Source organism: Zea mays, chromosome 10 (assembly GCF_902167145.1).
Source record: "Zea mays cultivar B73 chromosome 10, Zm-B73-REFERENCE-NAM-5.0, whole genome shotgun sequence".
Classification (NCBI taxonomy): domain Eukaryota; kingdom Viridiplantae; phylum Streptophyta; class Magnoliopsida; order Poales; family Poaceae; genus Zea; species Zea mays.
Genome location: NC_050105.1, coordinates 147,089,554 through 147,108,419, shown reverse-complemented (window position 1 = coordinate 147,108,419; position 18,866 = coordinate 147,089,554). Strand labels below are relative to the sequence as shown.

The 18,866-nt window shown below is 46.9% G+C and overlaps 2 protein-coding genes across 2 annotated transcripts; one reads left to right on the top strand and one right to left on the bottom strand.

Moving 5' to 3' along the window:
- Positions 1–216: 216 nt before the first annotated feature.
- LOC103642113 (glutathione S-transferase T3) lies at positions 217–2,204 on the bottom strand. The gene is made up of 3 exons (XM_008665427.3): positions 1,748–2,204; positions 1,242–1,512; positions 217–1,161 (listed from the first exon to the last, which is right to left on the bottom strand). The coding sequence occupies exons 1-3, from the start codon at positions 1,927–1,929 to the stop codon at positions 397–399; spliced, it is 1,218 nt and encodes a 405-aa protein (XP_008663649.1). The 5' UTR covers positions 1,930–2,204; the 3' UTR covers positions 217–396.
- An 8,875-nt stretch (positions 2,205–11,079) lies between these two features.
- Positions 11,080–18,571, top strand: LOC103642112 (ABC transporter B family member 19-like). The gene is made up of 9 exons (NM_001322813.1): positions 11,080–11,617; positions 11,757–11,811; positions 12,241–12,617; positions 14,719–14,978; positions 15,092–15,408; positions 15,498–15,721; positions 15,804–16,629; positions 16,710–16,951; positions 17,132–18,571. Exons 1-9 carry the CDS (start codon positions 11,327–11,329, stop codon positions 18,338–18,340), a joined length of 3,801 nt encoding a protein of 1,266 aa, NP_001309742.1. The 5' UTR covers positions 11,080–11,326; the 3' UTR covers positions 18,341–18,571.
- Positions 18,572–18,866: the final 295 nt, after the last annotated feature.

Sequence of the window (18,866 nt, the reverse complement as noted above, 5' to 3'; positions counted from 1 at the left end):
GGCGTTCGCGTGCGGGTTTTAGGCTATTCTCGATAAAGGATTTCACGTCCCTGTTTCCAAGAACACCACATCAGGTTGGAGGATGAATGAAACATCATTATCTCAATGGAGAGTTTCATTTCACTGTTTCCTAAGTTAACCAGTGCAATTAAATGCTAGTAAGTTTCATGATCTAGTGTGGCATGTATATTTGCAGCCAAACAATAGTACGCTTCCTTGAGATAAATGTGCTGCCATATATAAATAAAAATGGACACTTTCATTTCAGTTCATACAGGACACACAAATAGATTTGAATGCAAACTCAGAAAATGAACACTTTCATTTCAATTCACATCATATTTTCCTTTCAGTTCACCCTTGACTTCACCCTTGAATGTCACCAAATAATTCAGCTCACATCATATTTTCACTATCACCAAATAATTTCAGCTCCATCTTTTGCAATGCCTTCTCTCGGTTTATCTTTCCTTGATTAGATAATTGGCTAGTGTCTTGCTGCAGTAGTGAGCTATATACTTCAAGCAATTTTACCTCCTTCTGCTCCTGTGCAGCTTTGAGTTGTAACCTTGAGATTTCTAGTTGAGTTTCAGCCACCTTTTTACGCTCTTGCTTACGGTCATGTTGCACTTCAATAATTTTGTTTATGCTATCACCAAGGCGAGCAATACCATCCAAAACCTCTTCTGCCTTGCGCTTACCATTCCTTTGAGCCTTGGCTGCATCTCTTCCTATAGGACGTTGTAAGGGAAGCTGATCTTTGTCTTTAGTGATGTCAATGGTATGGCTCTGACCTTTTTCCTTAATCATCTGTGAGATTTGTGCACAAAATTTAGGTTCATTTCTGAGAGCTTTCCACCAATGAACTAACGTGAAAGGTTTGCCGTTACTACCATTTGCATACATCTTTTGTGCCTCATCCATTAACTGATCATCAGAGTACCCACTTGTATGCATTTTTGATACTGCGCTCCAACACCCATTGAAATTGTTGGTCACTGTCTTCAACCGTGTCCAGTGTATCTTTAATTGATTGACGTCCCTTTGACGATCTGCTGGAGCATGCTTGTTAAAGTATTCTGCAATTTCCTTCCAGAAAGTTTCTCCTTTCTTGTCATTGCCATGTATTGGATCATGAGAACAGTTCAACCAAGAACTAGCCTATGAATAGGAAACATCAAATTAACAGTTCATTCTTCTATAATATTATATATATGAGAAGATTTGAAAAGGTTTATTACCAGCCTCACTTCCTCGTCATGTGCCCAATACCTTTTATTGACTGCCTTAGATTCCTCAGTTGCTGCATCACCATCACCACCAATCTGAATAGTTTCTTTAGCAAGTCTGGATGCTTTTTTAGTCCTTTTAGCACTTGGTGGCGGTGGTGGAGATGTGTTGAAATTCTGGGTGAGACCAACAAAGTGGAAATTCTCTCCAAGTGGTTGCGACGACATTGGCATGTACGGTTGGTTAATGAGATTCAGAAAACCATTTGGTGGATAAAAGTTCCTGTACCACAAAACATAAGACCTGATTATATGTATTGCTCTCTACTACATGACTTCTAGAATCCAAGATTACTAAAGGTTGGAGGGCATCAGACTAATACAAAAATACCAGAGTCCACAATCACTAGAGGCTGAGGCAAGGTGTACATGCCAATACGTACAATCACTAAAATACCAGAGTCCAAACGGAGTACAATCACTCCGGCATCACAACAAGAGGGCAAAACAATACGTACCATGAGGGATTTGGTGGCATTGCAGATTGTGCTTGTTGCAACTCAGGTAAAGAGGGCGAACGGAGTGACGTAGGTGCCGGCACATGCTGCTGACCATGGACGCATGCACCACCACGTCCCATGGTAGCCGCGACGGAGCTGCGGCGCCCTGCTCCTGAGGACCGCTGATTCGTTGGGTCCATCGTGACGCAGGATGGCGCTGGCAGACCAAAGCCGACCTCTGAGGTGCAGCCGCCGGCGGACGCAAGGTCCAGTGGGAGCAGATGACGAAGCCCTGGATCGAGACGTGCAGCGGTCGTCGGCCGGTCGCCGCGCCCAGCGAGAGCAGGTGGCGGCGCTCGTCCAGGTCTGGTACGGTAGATTTGGGGATCAAGCGCGCGTGCATTTGAAAACTCTCTGGAGCGAGGAACGTTGGGACAAGGGGACACGGACGGCGACGGGACCCGCAAAATTCGAAATGGCGGGTGGGTCTATTATCTGGACCCGTGGATCCCACGTTGCCGGAAGCGCCGGTCCATTCCCAGCGACGTCGTATCGCCGACTCGTGGGCCCTTTGCCTGCATTTGGTCATTTATTATGCTGGTGGTCTGGTCGCGTCGATGGGCCTGCATTTATGCTGGTGGGCCGGCCTGCGAGCCTGAGGGCTTGGCTTGGGTCCCACTTGGAGATGGACTGTGGAGAGTGGTAGTACTGGGCCTGCCTGCGTCTCGTCGCTCTTTCCCGCGAATATTCGTGGGTTCGGGTTTGCTGATGGTGTGGTGTGGAGGACTGTTTTCTGAAACTCATGAAACGTTTCGATCAGTCAGGCTGTATAGTGGAGCACTGTTGCCACTCGCTCCTGCATTCATTTCGTTCCTAGGACAGCCTTCTGATGATTGGTACGCGATCGCGATGAGCAACAGTACGTAGACTCAGTTGCTACTGGTGCCACTACTATGACACTAACTAATTACGTTTCCGGTTTCCCTTTTCTTCTTGTTTTATTTATGGTTCTATTTAAGGAGAACCCCAGCTCATTTAGCATATTGCTATCAGGACCAAAACCCACGTCCAAACGTTGCACTAGCACACGTTTTGCTTTGGTGTCCCGTTCCCGTTCTGCTGCTCAGAGTTTTTCAGACGTCGATGCTCAAGCAAGGCACTCGCGCGCAGAGTTGCAGGCAGAGGCAGCTGGGCTCGCGCTGCACACGTGGGAACGATTCCAAACCAGCACAGCACTCGCTGCAATTCATGCATGGGTCACACCGTCACAGGATTCCGTTCCGGCGCTACCTGATCGGCGGTCGTGAGTGGATCCGAGGACGGCGAGCCCGGACAAGGATCAACATGCCGTTGCGTTGCGTCGAACAAACGGGGGGCGCGGCATCAATCAATCCACTTGTGCAGCCTCCTGCCCTCCTGGGCACACGTCCACTCGCACAGCACAGCGAGCACCGTGCACACCGGCAGGCAGGCAGGCAGGCTCTGGCTCTCGCGAGCACGGAACAGGAACAGTAGAACAGAGCACAACAATCGCCAGGCGAGCATCCGGGCAGCTGAGCTCTCGCCCTAGCAGATTGGACGCACGCAACGCATCTGCCTCATCCGAACAGTCTCTGGCACAGTGACCGGCAGGCAACCAGAGACTTCGTGGTTACCGTGCAAAAGCTGTCGAATCCCCGATGTATATCTTTCTCAATCCGCAGTCCAGCATGCATGCAAATGTATGGATAGTGTTTAACTGCGATGCCTAGCATGCTATCAGGCGATTAATTAGCTATAGCTAGAGCGGTGTGCATGGTACCTTTTCTGCCCGCCAAGCATATGCGAGTGTGCGACGAGCAGTGGTTGGGACGTTGCCTTGCCTGGAAGGCGTGGGTGGGGCGGGAGGGAGATGGCATCCATTCCATTCCAGCTTAATCCTCGTAATCGCAGGGGACCAGGAACAGCCACGAAGCACAGGGGCGCGTACTGTAAGTACTCTATTCCGGCGGCGGGAAGGAAGGAAGGAAGGAAGGATCATGCCTCCCACAAACCCTAATCATGCACGGGGTGCTTACCTTAAAGCTAGCTACACACACATACTGTAATGCTAAGCAAGGCTGGCCATTCGTCCTCTCCATCCTTGTGCCTCTAGCGAGTCTCGTTGTGATGAAGAGGGCGTGCGCACGCGGTGGTACCCTGGATGGACGAATAGAAATATGGCCTAAAGCATTCTGCCACTTGTGGCAGGACTGGTAGTTACCCAACAAAACCAGCTAGCGCTCTCATGTGCATCATGCGGCCATGCATTCCGTACTAGCTCATCCCCGAAACGAACCTCCTTTTTCGCATTCCAATCAAGAATAATCTCCTGTTGCGCTGCACTGATTGTACGAGTAGTAGGAGTAGGAGTATAGTGTCGTGTGCTTTGCTGCTGCTACCTTCCAAGCAGATGCGCACGACGAGAGATCGATCGACCGGGTGGGTAGTGGGTTCCGAGAAGTATCATCTCCTGCAAGGCAGCCAGGCAGACGACGAGGAGGATGTTCATTTCGGAGAGGAATCGCACTCGCAGGGCCCACGGGGCAGAGGCACGCCAGCCAGATGCCCGAGTCCTTTTCGGAAAGGAATTGGTGTGCCGCGCCGGCACGACAACTATCGCATCGGCTGCTTTTGGTGGCAGCAGACAGGGTGTCGGGTGTCGTCCAGGACGCACAACACGGGAGCGCCAGCCACAGCCCACAGCCTTTTTTTTTTTTACTACTATACTCTCTTCATCGCCATTGTCATCGGCGCCGGTTCCGGTGGTGAGCTTGAAAGAAAGAAAGAAAGAAAGGGAAGGAAAGCAAGCCGGCTTTAGCAGCTAGCGTGTCTGTTCCTCCCTGTAAAGCGTGCTCACGAACAGATCGCCAACATGCGGGGCACTGAAACTGAAAGCGCCCAGAAAGATACTGTGTACACCATGGATGGATGAGAGAGTTGTTGTAATACTTTTTTTTTGAATCATCTGATGCTGTGCTGGCTTCTCCAATCATTTCTGCAATCTACATTCTGCTAGGACGGGCAACATGCTGCTGAAACACCAGGGGCGCTTATCGTCTACCGACTTGCTCCTCGGTTTGGTTGCAGCTCACAACAGCTACTGCTTTTGGTTACTGCATCTTCTTCTATAAGAAAAAATCTAGATATTTTTTTACATCCATATTGTCAGCACTCAAGGGGGAAAAACATCCCTTCGACTGTTATCTTGACGTGCTCAAAGATTTCTCCCTACGAAACCTATTGTTAGGCTGTCTCGAGCGGATCATTTATATGATCACGTTGTTTTGCGTTGTGGATTGTATCATTTACAGAGTAGAGTTTAAAATAGAAAATAACATGGATAAGTTGATGCAGGCGGCCTTTATCTTGAGCACAATTTAATGTGTACACCATGTGGACTATTTGGATTATTTATTTCCAACCGGAATCAACTTTCAATTCCCCGCTTAATTTGTTGCAGTAGAATTTACAATTTATTGTTGTACCAAACATTTTTCATTTAATTTAAGCTACCATATATATATATATATATATATATATATATATATATATATATATATATATATATATATATATATATATATATGTACTTTTTGATCGGAATTGACTGTAGGGAAGTCCATGCAGTATTTTTTACTACAAAGAATTAGTATGTACAACAGGTTACAAAGGAGGATGAGTTTATAATATTTGTACCACTAGTACAAAAAAGCTCTATAGTGACGGTTGTAAACCTATTTTCACTGACGTTTTTTTATAACCGTCGGTGCTAGGGGTTAGTAAAAATCATCATTTTTACAGGCGGATAACTGAGGGTCGCCAGTGAAAATTGGTTTTCACTAGCGACCGACGTAATAAATCCGCCAGTGAAAATTATTTTCAGAAATGGTAAACGGGTTTTAAAAACATCAAAAAATTATTTAAGAAGCCTCGTCCGTCTTCACCGAAGTCGCAAATCGCGACATTTTTACGACCTCACCCTCGCATGTACTCTCCGCTACCATTCCGACTATGGCATGTTTTGTGTCTAGTTTGTAGTTTTTTTTCCACATATTACAACCAATTAAGTGTAAATAGCTTGTTTGAAACCGTAAATGAATTCAAATAAAAAGTTGTCAACTACAAAGTTAAATAACTTTTGAAGTTCTATAACTTTCATTTTGACAATATTTTCATCAGAGATAGTTTACAATATTTGAATTTTAAATTTGACATACTTAAAATTTGTTAAGCTGCTCCCTTCGACGGTGTATCTTGACGTGCTCAAAGATTTCTCCCTACGAAACCGATTGTTAAGCTGTCTCCAATGGATCGTATACGATGTTTTACGTTGTGAATTGTAATGTTTACAGAATAAAATTTGAAATAGGAAATAACATGGATAAACTGCTATAGACGGCCTTTATCTTGAACATGATTTAATGTATACACCACGTGCACCAGAGTGTCCACATATTTATGTAGTTTTTTTATTTCCAACCGGAATCAGTTTGCTATCCCCCGCTTAATTTGTTGCGGTAGAATTTACTATTTATTTGTTGTACCAAATATTTTTATTTAATCTAAGCTACCATATATATGGACTAAAATCATCTTGCTATTCAAAATTGAATAGTAAGGTGATTTTAGTTTTAGCCCCTCCAACCCACTTCATTCCCCTTTTCCAAACATGTCCATATTGATCGGAATTAACTATAGGGAAGTCCTTGCAGTAGTTTTTACTACAAAGAATGAGTATGTACAGCAGGTTACAAAGGAGGGATGAGTTTACATTGTTTGTACCTACAGCCTAATGCGGTCTGTTTTGAACAATTCTATGCAGTCCGTCCTTGTCGTAAGCTATCTATCGTATTATTAGGAAAAAAATATTTGTCGTTTAACTAGCGTGGAATATTTAGATTCTCTTGCTTGCATTGACTAATATAATGTGATGGTTTCGTGTAATAAGACGATAATAATAGATCTCACGCGTATTGTGAATCGTATATGCAGGAGAAAAACGTATGGTCAAAGTTGTTGCAGTAAATCGTTACCAGCGATCGACACATATGGACAGAAACTGAGAGAAGTATTTAGTGCCTGGACAGAAACTGAGAGAAGTATTTAGTGCCGGCCCCTTTGACCTGAATTGGATGGAATGGATCATAGCCGTTGAAAACGCTTTCCCGTTGAACGTACTGTTGGATCCTAGCAGTTATTCTTCTAGTAGCAAACTAGTAGTAGTGTACGTAGCAATCACTAACCACACAGGTCTAAGCGAGCCGCGGTACGTAGACATGCAGAATCGTGTCACGCGCCCGTAAGGGTCAAGATACTCCGGCCGTAGCATCATCCAACGGCTAGATGAGCAGCAGCGCTGCGATCAGCACGAGGGCATCGAATCGTGTCACGCGCGCGCGCCCGTACGTGTGAAATGCGGGCGTAGCCGTCAACGTACGTCGTGGTCGACGACGAACCAAATCCGGACGAGATATCCCATCCGCCGACGCATGGCACGGGCAGTCAAAAAGGGTCTCCGTCAGTGGCATAGCATTAGCATAGTAAAAACAAAGCAAACCAGGCAGGCTTTTGCTCACTGCCAGTAGCTATAGTGTCGTGTCAAATTTTGCTTTCGCGCGGTTCAAAGATCCCCCCACCCCCACCCACGGACCACGGTGAGGAAAGCGGCGGCTGCGCGCTGCCGTCTGTCGCGGAACGATGCACCGTTCGGTTTTTCTGTATCCTGCCAGTATTATTTTTGAAGGTGCCCTGGTCAATGCAGCTACGGTTAATTTATTCGCCTTTCAGTGCCTGCCAAGTCAAGGTATGTATTGACGACTGGGGATATATTTCGCGACTAATCTAGTGTAAAGAACTCCTGCGCCCATATATTTCTGAGCCGCCATCGATCAGAAATCGATCGGTACTGCGCCTTCGTTTGCGTTTGCGTGTGCGCTGATTAAATCAAACACCTGCGTACGTGTACGCGTATCGCGCATGACGTACGTATGTATCGTATCGTACGTTGGTCGCTTTGGCTCCTGTGATGATCACATGAAGCTCGTCGCGTGGCGTCAGGTTATGACCACCGGTGTGTCGGCTCGGCGCTCGTCACAAGCTCGCGTCGCGTCGCGTCGCGTCGTGCCATGGTCCGGTTTCCCGTGTCGGTCCGTGGCCACGTCGTATTCGGTCGGCCGAAGTCACGCACGGTTGCGGGATCCCAAGCAAGCAAGCACCGTGCAACGAGGGCGCACAACGGTAGGGTGTACCTGCGGAGCACGGTAGCCGACGATCTGATCTGACGCTCCAGGGAACGACCGACCGAGCGGAGCATCTCTACTCTACCTCGCGGAGCATGTGGTACGTATACTAATACGCCAATGGATGGAAAACCCCCGCAGGCGTAAGGCAAAGCAGGCAGCTGCCTTTTCGCCGCCCGCCTGCCATGCCGGCCGTTCGCGCCAGCCCGGTCGACCTCGCTTCTCTCGCCAAGTTGCCATAGGCCAAACGGAGTCAGTCAGGGAGACACAGGTCCAGGGCCAGGGCCAGGGCACATGGGCGGAGCGCCGTGGACCGGAATCACAGCAGCGGGAGCCAGTGACCCTGACTCCTGCCTGTGCTCTGCGGCCTGCGGCTGCCCTGGTCCCACCGGCTGGCCCCGACTCGTCCCCTCCCCTCCCCTCCCCTCCCCACTCTTCTCGGCTCCAAATCTCCCCCTCTCTCCTCTTTATATTCTACGTACAGTATTCTATTTACTTCACTGCTCCCCAAGGCGGGCTGCGGTGGCGTCACCGCCAGTGACCGACCCAAGGCGCCGCTCGCTCGTGAGTCGCGACTGCGCGGCGCTGCGCAGGCGGAGGCTACTGGTCAACTTCAGCCTACTCGTCTTGGCCGATTAACGAGGTGTCCCGTCTGTCAGACTGTCACTGGCTCGCATGCCCGTTTTCGCTTTACCAATCAATCCTACCGCCAATTTCTACTTGTGGTAAACAATCTTTCATTTTTTTACTATAGTAGGAGTACGACCTGTCGATGACCTTTTACTATAATATCAACTTGGACAGTCCGTTTCTTTTTTTATACTAGTTTGGGTATTCTATTATTAACGTCAATCCACTTATATTAACATGAATTTAGATATAATTTAAACTAATTTACACTCCATTCTACACGTTAACATATTTTGTTTGAGTCCAATACTAAATTACCCGAATAAAGTCTTAGACGATTCAGAATACATGCTAGTACAACCCGGTGAAGTGGTACATACTGGCTTGGCCAATAATAAAAGAGGACTCAGAATTTTTTTCCCTAAAGTATTTCCACGACTAGGGATGGCAACGGGTTTAAAACCCGCGGGTACAGAGATTACAAACCCGTACCTGTGAGATTAATGTTAAACCCGTACCCGCTACCCGCGATGGGTAGCGTATGTTACCCAAACCCGCTACCCGCGGGTTTATGGCACCCGCGGGCACAACCATATAATAAATATTTATTAAACTGATAGCACATAATAAATATTTATTAAACTGGTAAAAACATGTACCGATCATAGCCAAGAGTTCTACGAGTTCCCCGACGTCTGTAGTCTTCTTTTATATCATTTGATTGGCTCCGCTCGCTCAAAGCTTTTGGGGTGACACTAAATTGAGATGCATGTGCTCTACAGTCTACACAGACACACACGCGGGTATGCGGGTTTGCGGGCACGGGTACACCATTTTCATACCCACGAGAAAAAACTCGTCGGGTTGAGAATCAAACTCGTACCCGTACTCACGGGTACAAACTCACACCCAAACCCGCATCCTATAGGGTTTTTACCCGCGGGCACGCGGGTAAAATGTGCCCGTTGCCATCTCTATCGACGACACAATTCCATTTCTAAGAGCAACCACAACCACACTGGTTATGTAAAAAAAGGTTTACGTAATGCAAAGTGACATCAAGGGGTATCGACGTCTAATGTTTGATGTATGCTTCAAGTATCTCAAATTTTCTCTTCATTGTTTTCAAATGATTTTCTTTTGGGTGATGCTTGAAATCTTGCACAGATATATACACTAAACATTGCATTCGGTCTTGATGCTTACCAAAACTCGGACAAATCGAGAGTGTTGAGCTACCTCGTTTGTCGTCAAATAAAAGAGAGATATCGCAGGTCCAAACTTCATCACAAAATTATACGGTAGTTTTATGTTTGGTTTTAGTGGAAGTTTCGTTCGTCTCACTGTTTTTAAGATTACCATATATATATTAGAATAGTTTATTAGACGTGTTTCATCTCCATAAAACCCCTATTTCATCCTGTAACTTTTATCATATCCATGTCCGTCAATATTATATCACATCAGTTTGTTTAATGCTCGTGAACCTGTCTCATGAAACTCCATTAAAACTGTCCTAAACTACTCGTCCTTTTTCCGCGGGTGTCTGATTTTAAACCTCATCCATACATGTATTTAAAACATTATATTAGGCAAAATGGTTCTTATGATTAGTAAGCGGAACCAATAACATGAATGCATGTCTTTTAAAACTATGCCAAACTAAGCATCTTGACAACTTAATTAATTAGTAAGATAAGATGCAACTTAGTATTTTCCCGTGTTCTGTGTTCTTTGTCTGCTTCTAAAATCATTTGGTTACCTTGCAATTCTATTTTATATAGATAATTGTTTGGTTTTCTATAAATTATCGACGTGTTATATTTACTCTACACCCGGGCCACCGGATCCGGATCCATGGCCCAGGGCTCTATATATAAATGTCTAACTAATACAACATAAAACAAATTAGATAGAAAGAAGAGAATAAAATTTAATATGTTTGATCTAGGGCATGTACAACTTAATTTGATATAGAGTTTCTTAAGTGAACTCTAGAGGGTTAATTAAAAAATATAATAGACATGGTCTTCACGAAGAGCACGTCTCTACATGACTATTCATATATATTATTTTTAATTGAATTTATTATTGAAAAGATAAAAGATGCATATCCAATCTCTTGTAATTTGGAAACCAATCCAAAGTTTTTTATTTGTACATGCCCTATGCCATAGAAAAAATCTTGGCCCGCCTCTACTAGCTAGCAAACATTTTGCACAAACTAAAGCACTTTTCATGCGCCAATTCTTTAGCCGCCCAATTTATAGCAGTTTAGACCCACGAAATCTTTTTCCAAGTTTGCAAATAGCAATCCAGGTGAAAGAGCGGAGCGAGCGGTAAAGCTCACCGCCAGTGAGCGGAATTGGCCTGTGGCTCTCCCTGACCCCGCGCCCACACTGCACTGCACTGCCCTTCCTCTTTATCAGTCGCCTCGACTCCGCGCTAGCTTCTCTGAGCATCGCAGCGCCGAACACAAAAGCTCACCACCACCACCAAAAACCTCCACTGCACGTCACAGATACCGAGGGCGCTTCCGAATTTCTCCCTCTCCCTCACTTTGCAGACCGCCAGCCCTACCGGAGGCCAGGAGGCAAGCAAAAGCGGCGACATCTTCACAGATGCCGCAGGGCGCGGCGGCTGCGGCCTGAGAGTGAGAGCGCGCTGTCGAGGTCCGACTCCGGGTCAGGCGGGGGAGCGCATTGCGATGGCGGAGTCGGCGGCGACGGACGGCAAGGCGGATAAGGTGGCGAACGGAGGAGGGGGAGGCGGCGATGCGGCGGGGGAGGGGAAGAAGAGGGGGGACCAGGCCGTGGCGTTCCACGAGCTTTTCTCGTTCGCCGACAAGTGGGACCTGATGCTCATGGCCGCGGGCAGCCTGGGCGCGCTGGCTCACGGCGCCGCCATGCCGTTCTTCTTCCTGCTCTTCGGCGACCTCATCAACGGTTTCGGCAAGAACCAGACCGACCTCCGCACCATGACCGACGAGGTCGCCAAGGTCCGTCCGTTCTTCATTCTTCGCTCACTCGAACAACTTTCGTTTGTACTTTGTTGCCTATCTCGGATACGGTTCCTTTCGCCAAGATCGCCGCTTGTTACCGCAACTCTTACTCTCACCTGTGCTTATTCACTTGCAGTATGCGCTCTACTTCGTCTACCTGGGGCTGGTGGTCTGCGTCTCTTCATACGCAGGTGACCTCCCCCTATCCATTCCGCCATTCCCCGCCCCCTCGACTTTCGTACGATCCACCCTTCACATCCTGTCTTCGCCGACGCACCATGGCTCTTTTCAAGCATACTGTAGTAGTAACAGAGAACAGGGGCCTATTCGCGAAATAGGATCTAGGCATGGCAGGTGCAGGTGGGGCATCTCGAAGACCACCCCACTCAGTTACACAAGTCCCGTCACCATCACACCAAACGGGGAAAAGTTAACAATAACTCCGTACTTCCATGTTTGTCTGGTTCCCGTGTCGACGAATCCGGCAAGCTAGTTCGCCGGCGCCCATGCCGGCCGGCTGCCGGCGGCGTGGCCTGCTGCTTCAGTACACAATGGCGTTGCAGTCATCCACGCTATCGATTCTTGCACACCGACTGAAGCCGCATTCTTTCGTTCCCCAGAGATCGCGTGCTGGATGTACACCGGGGAGCGCCAGGTGATCGCGCTCCGGAAGGCGTACCTGGACGCCGTGCTGCGGCAGGACGTGGGGTTCTTCGACACGGACGCGCGCACGGGTGACATCGTCTTCGGCGTCTCCACCGACACGCTGCTCGTGCAGGATGCCATCGGCGAGAAGGTCGGGAACTTCATGCACTACATCGCCACCTTCCTGGCCGGGCTGGTCGTCGGCTTCGTCTCGGCGTGGCGGCTTGCGCTGCTCAGTGTGGCCGTCATCCCGGCCATCGCCTTCGCCGGCGGCCTGTACGCGTACACGCTCACTGGGCTCACTTCCAAAAGCCGGGAGTCCTATACCAATGCTGGTGTCGTCGCCGAGCAGGTAACAGCAACTCTTGAATCTGGCTGCTGCTTTACCTATACTGTTGATTTGTGCCATTGTATATGTATATATTTCTCTTGGATTAGGATTAGGATTCGTGTTCGATTAACATATGTATTTCTTAGTGGGCGCTTGGACTTGGGATGGAATTGGGCTGGTGGGTTGGTGCTGTCTGCTGATTAGGAGCCAAAAAAATCTTGTTTTTTATGCTGTAAGACGACTGACCAACATGCCGTTTGTTCTTTTTCGACTTTTTATGCTTTGGGAACCCTATGAGCCATTCGACAAACTTGGTGGGGCAAATGCCTTGTGGGTTTCTGCTTTCCACACGACTTGTTTGCCTCAACTTTTGGTATGGTGGTGCTGTCGCCCCATGTTCTACTTGTGGATTTATTTCAAGGGGGCCTATTTGCACTAGGTTGGTCACTCGGTGAAAGTAGTAAAAAGGGCTCACGGCTGTTTAATTTAATATATGTAAGTGACTAGGTTTGGTAGGCTGTGCCTAACTGAAGGACAATCTATCTATTGACCTATTAGTTATTTTCTGTAGATTGTAGGAAAATTTTGCATATTAATTATGTGCAGTTTCCATTGTGATATTTCTTATGTAGCCTGTAAATTGTGGTGCAGTACTGAATATAATTTTATCATGTAACACTGCTGGGATAATAAATTTTGATTCTTTTGTGGTGTAAAATATGATCAACGTGAATTTGTTAAACATATGTAGTGCCAGAGACGAGTCTGGGAGTCGAGTCTACCATTTTTAACCATATTTTGTTGATGAGCAACTGTTGATAATACAAGGCTTAATGCCTGGCTGGAGAATGCCTTTGTTCCTTTCCATAGGAACCCACATACATTATTTTTTAAAACAAAATGGCATATACTTGTTCATGTGAAATTACAGTTGCCTTGTAGTCTGCCAATTTCGTTTTTAACAACAACAATAATGTCTTTTAGTCCCAAGCAAGTTGGAATAGGCTAGAGTTAAAACTCAACAGAAATCACAAGTCTATCAATTTTATTTTCAGTAGTATGAAATACTTGTCCCTGGTATGCTGCTACCAGCAACAAGTGTAGGGATGTTTGGCTTGTTTCATTGCCGCAGTTGTGACTTGACACAATCTTACTCTTCCATAGACATATTTGGCACACAGTGCCTTGGATGTGGTGAGCAAATTGTTAGACACACCTTAGGCATGTTTTGACAAAGAATTGTGGCAATTACTAGAAGGCAACTAAACATGGCCTACACAATTTAACTTATTTACCGAACTATGTATAAATTATTTTGTTTGACGATCTATTAGTACAACTAAAACACAATATATGAGATGTGATTATAGCATTATATATGAAGGTATGGGATGTTAGTTTGGAAGATCAAGTAGGTAATTCGGATCAATGCTATAGAGATATAGGGATATTCATGAAGATGTTAGTCATAAAATCAAAACAGGTGGATGAAGTGGCGTCAAACATACGATGTTCTATATGGCAAGAGAGTAACAAAAAGGCCAAGTTTTATAGGACAACGATTAAACATGCTATGTTGTATGGTACAGAAGGCTGGCCTACAAAAAGCTGACTTGTTCAATAGATAGGTGTTCCAGAAATGTGTATGCTACGTTAGATTTGTGGCCATACAAGAATGGATCAAGCCTAGAATGATAATATATGTGATAGGCTAGGGGTAACACCAATTGAAGAAAAGCTTGTCCAACATCAATTGAGATGGTTCGGACATGTCCAACGGAGACTACAGAGGTGCCAGTGCGTAGTGAGATCCTAAAGCGTGATAACAATAAGAGAGAAAGAGGAAGATCGAAGCTAACATAGAAGAGACTTTAAAAAGGGGATTTGAAAGGATGAGATATATCTAAAGATTTAGCCTTAAATAGAAATGCACGAAAAACAACTATTCATGTGTATGAACCTTGACTTGTGAGTTCTGTGGGGTTTTTAATTCCAGCTTACTCCAACTTGTTTGGTACTAAAAGCCTTTATTGTCGTTGGTCTATTAATCACTATGTTATAATTTATAGGAATTAGTTTCTTGAGTTTCTGCATATTTGCTGACTGAAATATTCTTGAACAGGCAATTGCACAAGTAAGAACAGTGTACTCTTTTGTCGGAGAGAGCAAAGCTCTCAATTCCTATTCTGAAGCAATTCAGAACACACTGAAGCTTGGTTACAAAGCTGGGATGGCCAAAGGTCTTGGAATTGGATGTACTTATGGGATAGCTTGCATGTCATGGGCACTGGTATTTTGGTATGCCGGGGTCTTCATCAGGAATGGGCAGTCCGATGGTGGAAAGGCTTTTACCGCGATCTTTTCTGCAATTGTCGGTGGCATGTAAGTGATAAAAAATGTTGATATTTTTATAATTATGTTTCACTTGTTTTCCCCGGTCCAGGAGTTGTTTCCCTCATGTCTTGTGTGCAATAACTGCTTAATTGTTCCAACAGGAGTCTTGGCCAGGCTTTCTCAAACCTTGGAGCCTTCAGTAAAGGAAAGATTGCCGGTTACAAACTGTTGGAGGTCATTCGCCAGAAACCCTCCATAGTCAATGATCATAAGGATGGAAAGTGGTTGGCTGAGGTCCACGGAAACATAGAATTCAAGGAAGTCACTTTCAGTTATCCATCAAGGCCTGATGTTATAATCTTTCGGGATTTCTCTCTTTTCTTCCCTGCTGGTAAAACTGTTGCAGTCGTTGGAGGCAGTGGGTCTGGAAAGAGCACTGTTGTGGCTTTGATAGAAAGGTTCTATGATCCTAATGAAGGTAAAAAAACACATCTTATAGGCTGTCGATTTGCTTCCTCCGAATTTATGGCTCCTTTAAACTATTGGCTAACTTCATTTGCATTGCAGGCCAGGTTTTGCTAGACAATGTTGACATAAAGACACTCCAGTTGAGGTGGCTGAGAGACCAGATTGGTCTGGTAAACCAAGAACCTGCTCTTTTTGCGACAACAATCCTAGAGAATATACTGTATGGAAAGCCTGATGCAACTATTGCAGAAGTTGAGGCTGCAACGACTGCATCCAATGCTCATAGTTTTATCTCTCTTCTTCCGAATGGTTACAACACAATGGTGCGTCTATTTTTTTTCCCTCATACATGTAAGTGTGGTCTAATCAATTAAATGTTAATTTCTTCATTTTTTCCATCCACAGGTAGGTGAGCGAGGCATCCAGCTCTCTGGTGGTCAGAAACAACGTATTGCGATCGCTCGTGCTATGCTGAAGAACCCAAAGATTCTGCTCCTTGACGAGGCTACCAGTGCATTAGATGCAGACTCAGAAAGCATTGTGCAAGAAGCTTTAGACCGTTTGATGGTTGGGAGGACGACTGTAGTTGTTGCCCACCGTCTGTCCACTATAAGAAACGTGAACATGATCGCTGTGATCCAACAAGGTCAAGTTGTTGAGACTGGGACGCATGATGAACTCCTTGCGAAAGGAACCTCTGGAGCATATGCCTCCCTTATTCGTTTTCAGGAAACGGCACGTAATAGGGATCTTGGAGGTGCATCTAGCCGCAGGTCACGGTCAATTCACTTGACAAGCTCACTTTCCACCAAATCTCTCAGCCTCAGGTCTGGAAGTCTAAGGAACCTCAGCTATCAGTACAGTACTGGAGCAGATGGGCGCATCGAGATGATCTCTAATGCTGATAATGACCGCAAATACCCAGCACCACGTGGCTACTTCTTCAAGCTTCTGAAACTGAATGCACCTGAATGGCCTTATGCAGTATTGGGGGCCATTGGTTCTGTCCTCTCAGGATTTATTGGCCCAACTTTTGCCATCGTTATGGGTGAAATGCTCGACGTGTTCTACTACAGGGACCCCAATGAGATGGAGAAGAAAACCAAGCTATATGTGTTCATCTATATTGGCACAGGCATATACGCCGTCGTTGCTTATCTTGTGCAGCATTACTTCTTCAGCATCATGGGAGAGAATCTTACAACCAGGGTCAGGCGGATGATGTTGTCTGGTATGTATTTTCTCCATTCCGAAATCAGTTTTTGAGGTGCCATTTGAATAAGCTGTGAATCTCTACAATGTTCACTGCAGCAATACTTAGGAATGAAGTTGGTTGGTTTGACGAAGAAGAAAACAATTCAAGTCTCGTGGCTGCGCATCTAGCTGTTGATGCAGCTGATGTGAAGTCGGCCATAGCTGAGAGAATATCGGTCATCCTGCAGAACATGACTTCCCTTATGACTTCTTTCGTCGTTGGATTTATCATTGAATGGAGAGTGGCAATACTTATTCTGGCCACTTTCCCTCTGCTTGTGCTTGCCAACTTTGCTCAGGTAATTCCGGGCCTACTTTTATTTTTGTCATCTTGAGACTTAACCTACCGTACAAGTCCATCTTTAAGGAAACGCGTCTTGCTAATTTAATTGCTTGTCAAAATCAGAACAGCTCTTAGTTCTTTATACTGGCTGTGTAGAACATATGTACTGATGGCTTGTTTCATTTTGTGTTCTCAGCAACTTTCAATGAAGGGCTTCGCTGGTGACACTGCAAAGGCACATGCCAAGAGCAGTATGGTTGCTGGTGAAGGAGTGAGCAATATCCGCACCGTGGCGGCCTTCAACGCTCAAAGCAAGATCTTGTCACTCTTCAGCCATGAACTGCGTGTCCCAGAGCAGCAAATCCTCCGCCGCAGCCAGACATCAGGTCTTCTGTTTGGCCTGTCACAGCTCTGCTTATACTCCTCGGAAGCGCTCATTCTCTGGTATGGTTCTCATCTTGTGCGGTCACATGGGTCCACCTTCTCCAAGGTCATCAAGGTTTTTGTTGTCCTTGTGGTGACCGCCAACTCCGTAGCCGAGACGGTAAGCCTGGCCCCGGAGATCATCCGTGGAGGTGAATCCATCCGATCCATCTTTGGCATCCTCAACAGAGCAACAAGAATCGAGCCTGACGATCCAGAGTCAGAGAGGGTCACCACCATCCGAGGTGACATTGAGTTGCGGCATGTCGACTTTTCGTATCCAGCACGCCCGGACATCCAAATCTTCAAGGACTTCAACCTGAAAATCCAAGCTGGGCGCAGCCAGGCGCTAGTCGGAGCCAGCGGCTCAGGGAAGAGCACCATCATTGCTCTCATCGAGCGGTTCTACGACCCGTGCGGAGGGAAAGTGGCCATCGATGGCAAGGACATCCGGACGCTGAACTTGAAGTCCCTGCGGCGCAAGATCGGCCTGGTGCAGCAGGAGCCAGTCCTCTTCGCGTCGAGCATCCTGGAAAACATCGCGTACGGCAAGGAAGGCGCGAGCGAGGAGGAGGTGGTCGAGGCGGCGAAGACGGCGAACGTGCACGGCTTCGTGAGCCAGCTGCCCGATGGGTACAGGACCGCGGTCGGCGAGCGGGGCATGCAGCTGTCGGGCGGGCAGAAGCAGCGGATCGCCATCGCCAGGGCGGTGCTCAAGGACCCGGCCATCCTGCTGCTGGACGAGGCGACGAGCGCGCTGGACGCGGAGTCGGAGTGCGTGCTGCAGGAGGCGCTGGAGCGGCTGATGAAGGGGCGGACCACCGTCCTGGTGGCGCACCGGCTGTCGACGATCCGAGGGGTGGACCGCATCGCGGTCGTGCAGGACGGGCGGGTCGTGGAGCACGGCAGCCACTCCGACCTCCTGGCCCGGCCGGAGGGCGCGTACTCGCGGCTGCTGCAGTTGCAGCACCACCGTGTGTGACGACGACGAGCCTCTCCTCCCTCTGATGATAAAAATCTTCGGTTTGGAGGCCTGGGCGAGGTGGCGGGTTCTTCTTCGGTTTCTTGGGTTGGTTGGGCGGTGGTCCTGTCGTGCGGATGTAGATACTAGGCCAAACCGTGCTGTGTTCTTATGCATAAACTTGGAACATGTGTGATCTGTATCTTCTCCCTGGGATGGGATGTACTACCATGAAATGCAACTCTTTTGGTCCACCTCGCCTCATCTGTCCTCTCAATCTCTAGCAGTTAGGTTATCGCCGAGCTCCTCCTACGATGATGGAAGACGAGAGAAAAGAAAATGAATTCCGCTGACAGAAGGGTATGGCTTGCCATTAAAAATTGAAAAAAAAACTTGGTCGTGAAATGGAAACCTAATGCTCAAGTTGGAGCACAAGTTTTTAACTATTTAAGGATTGGAAAAAACAAGGGAGACACTGAAATCTTCATGAGACGTCCATGTAGGGCCATTGCTGGAGTGTTGAGATGCTACAACGCATGAACAAAGT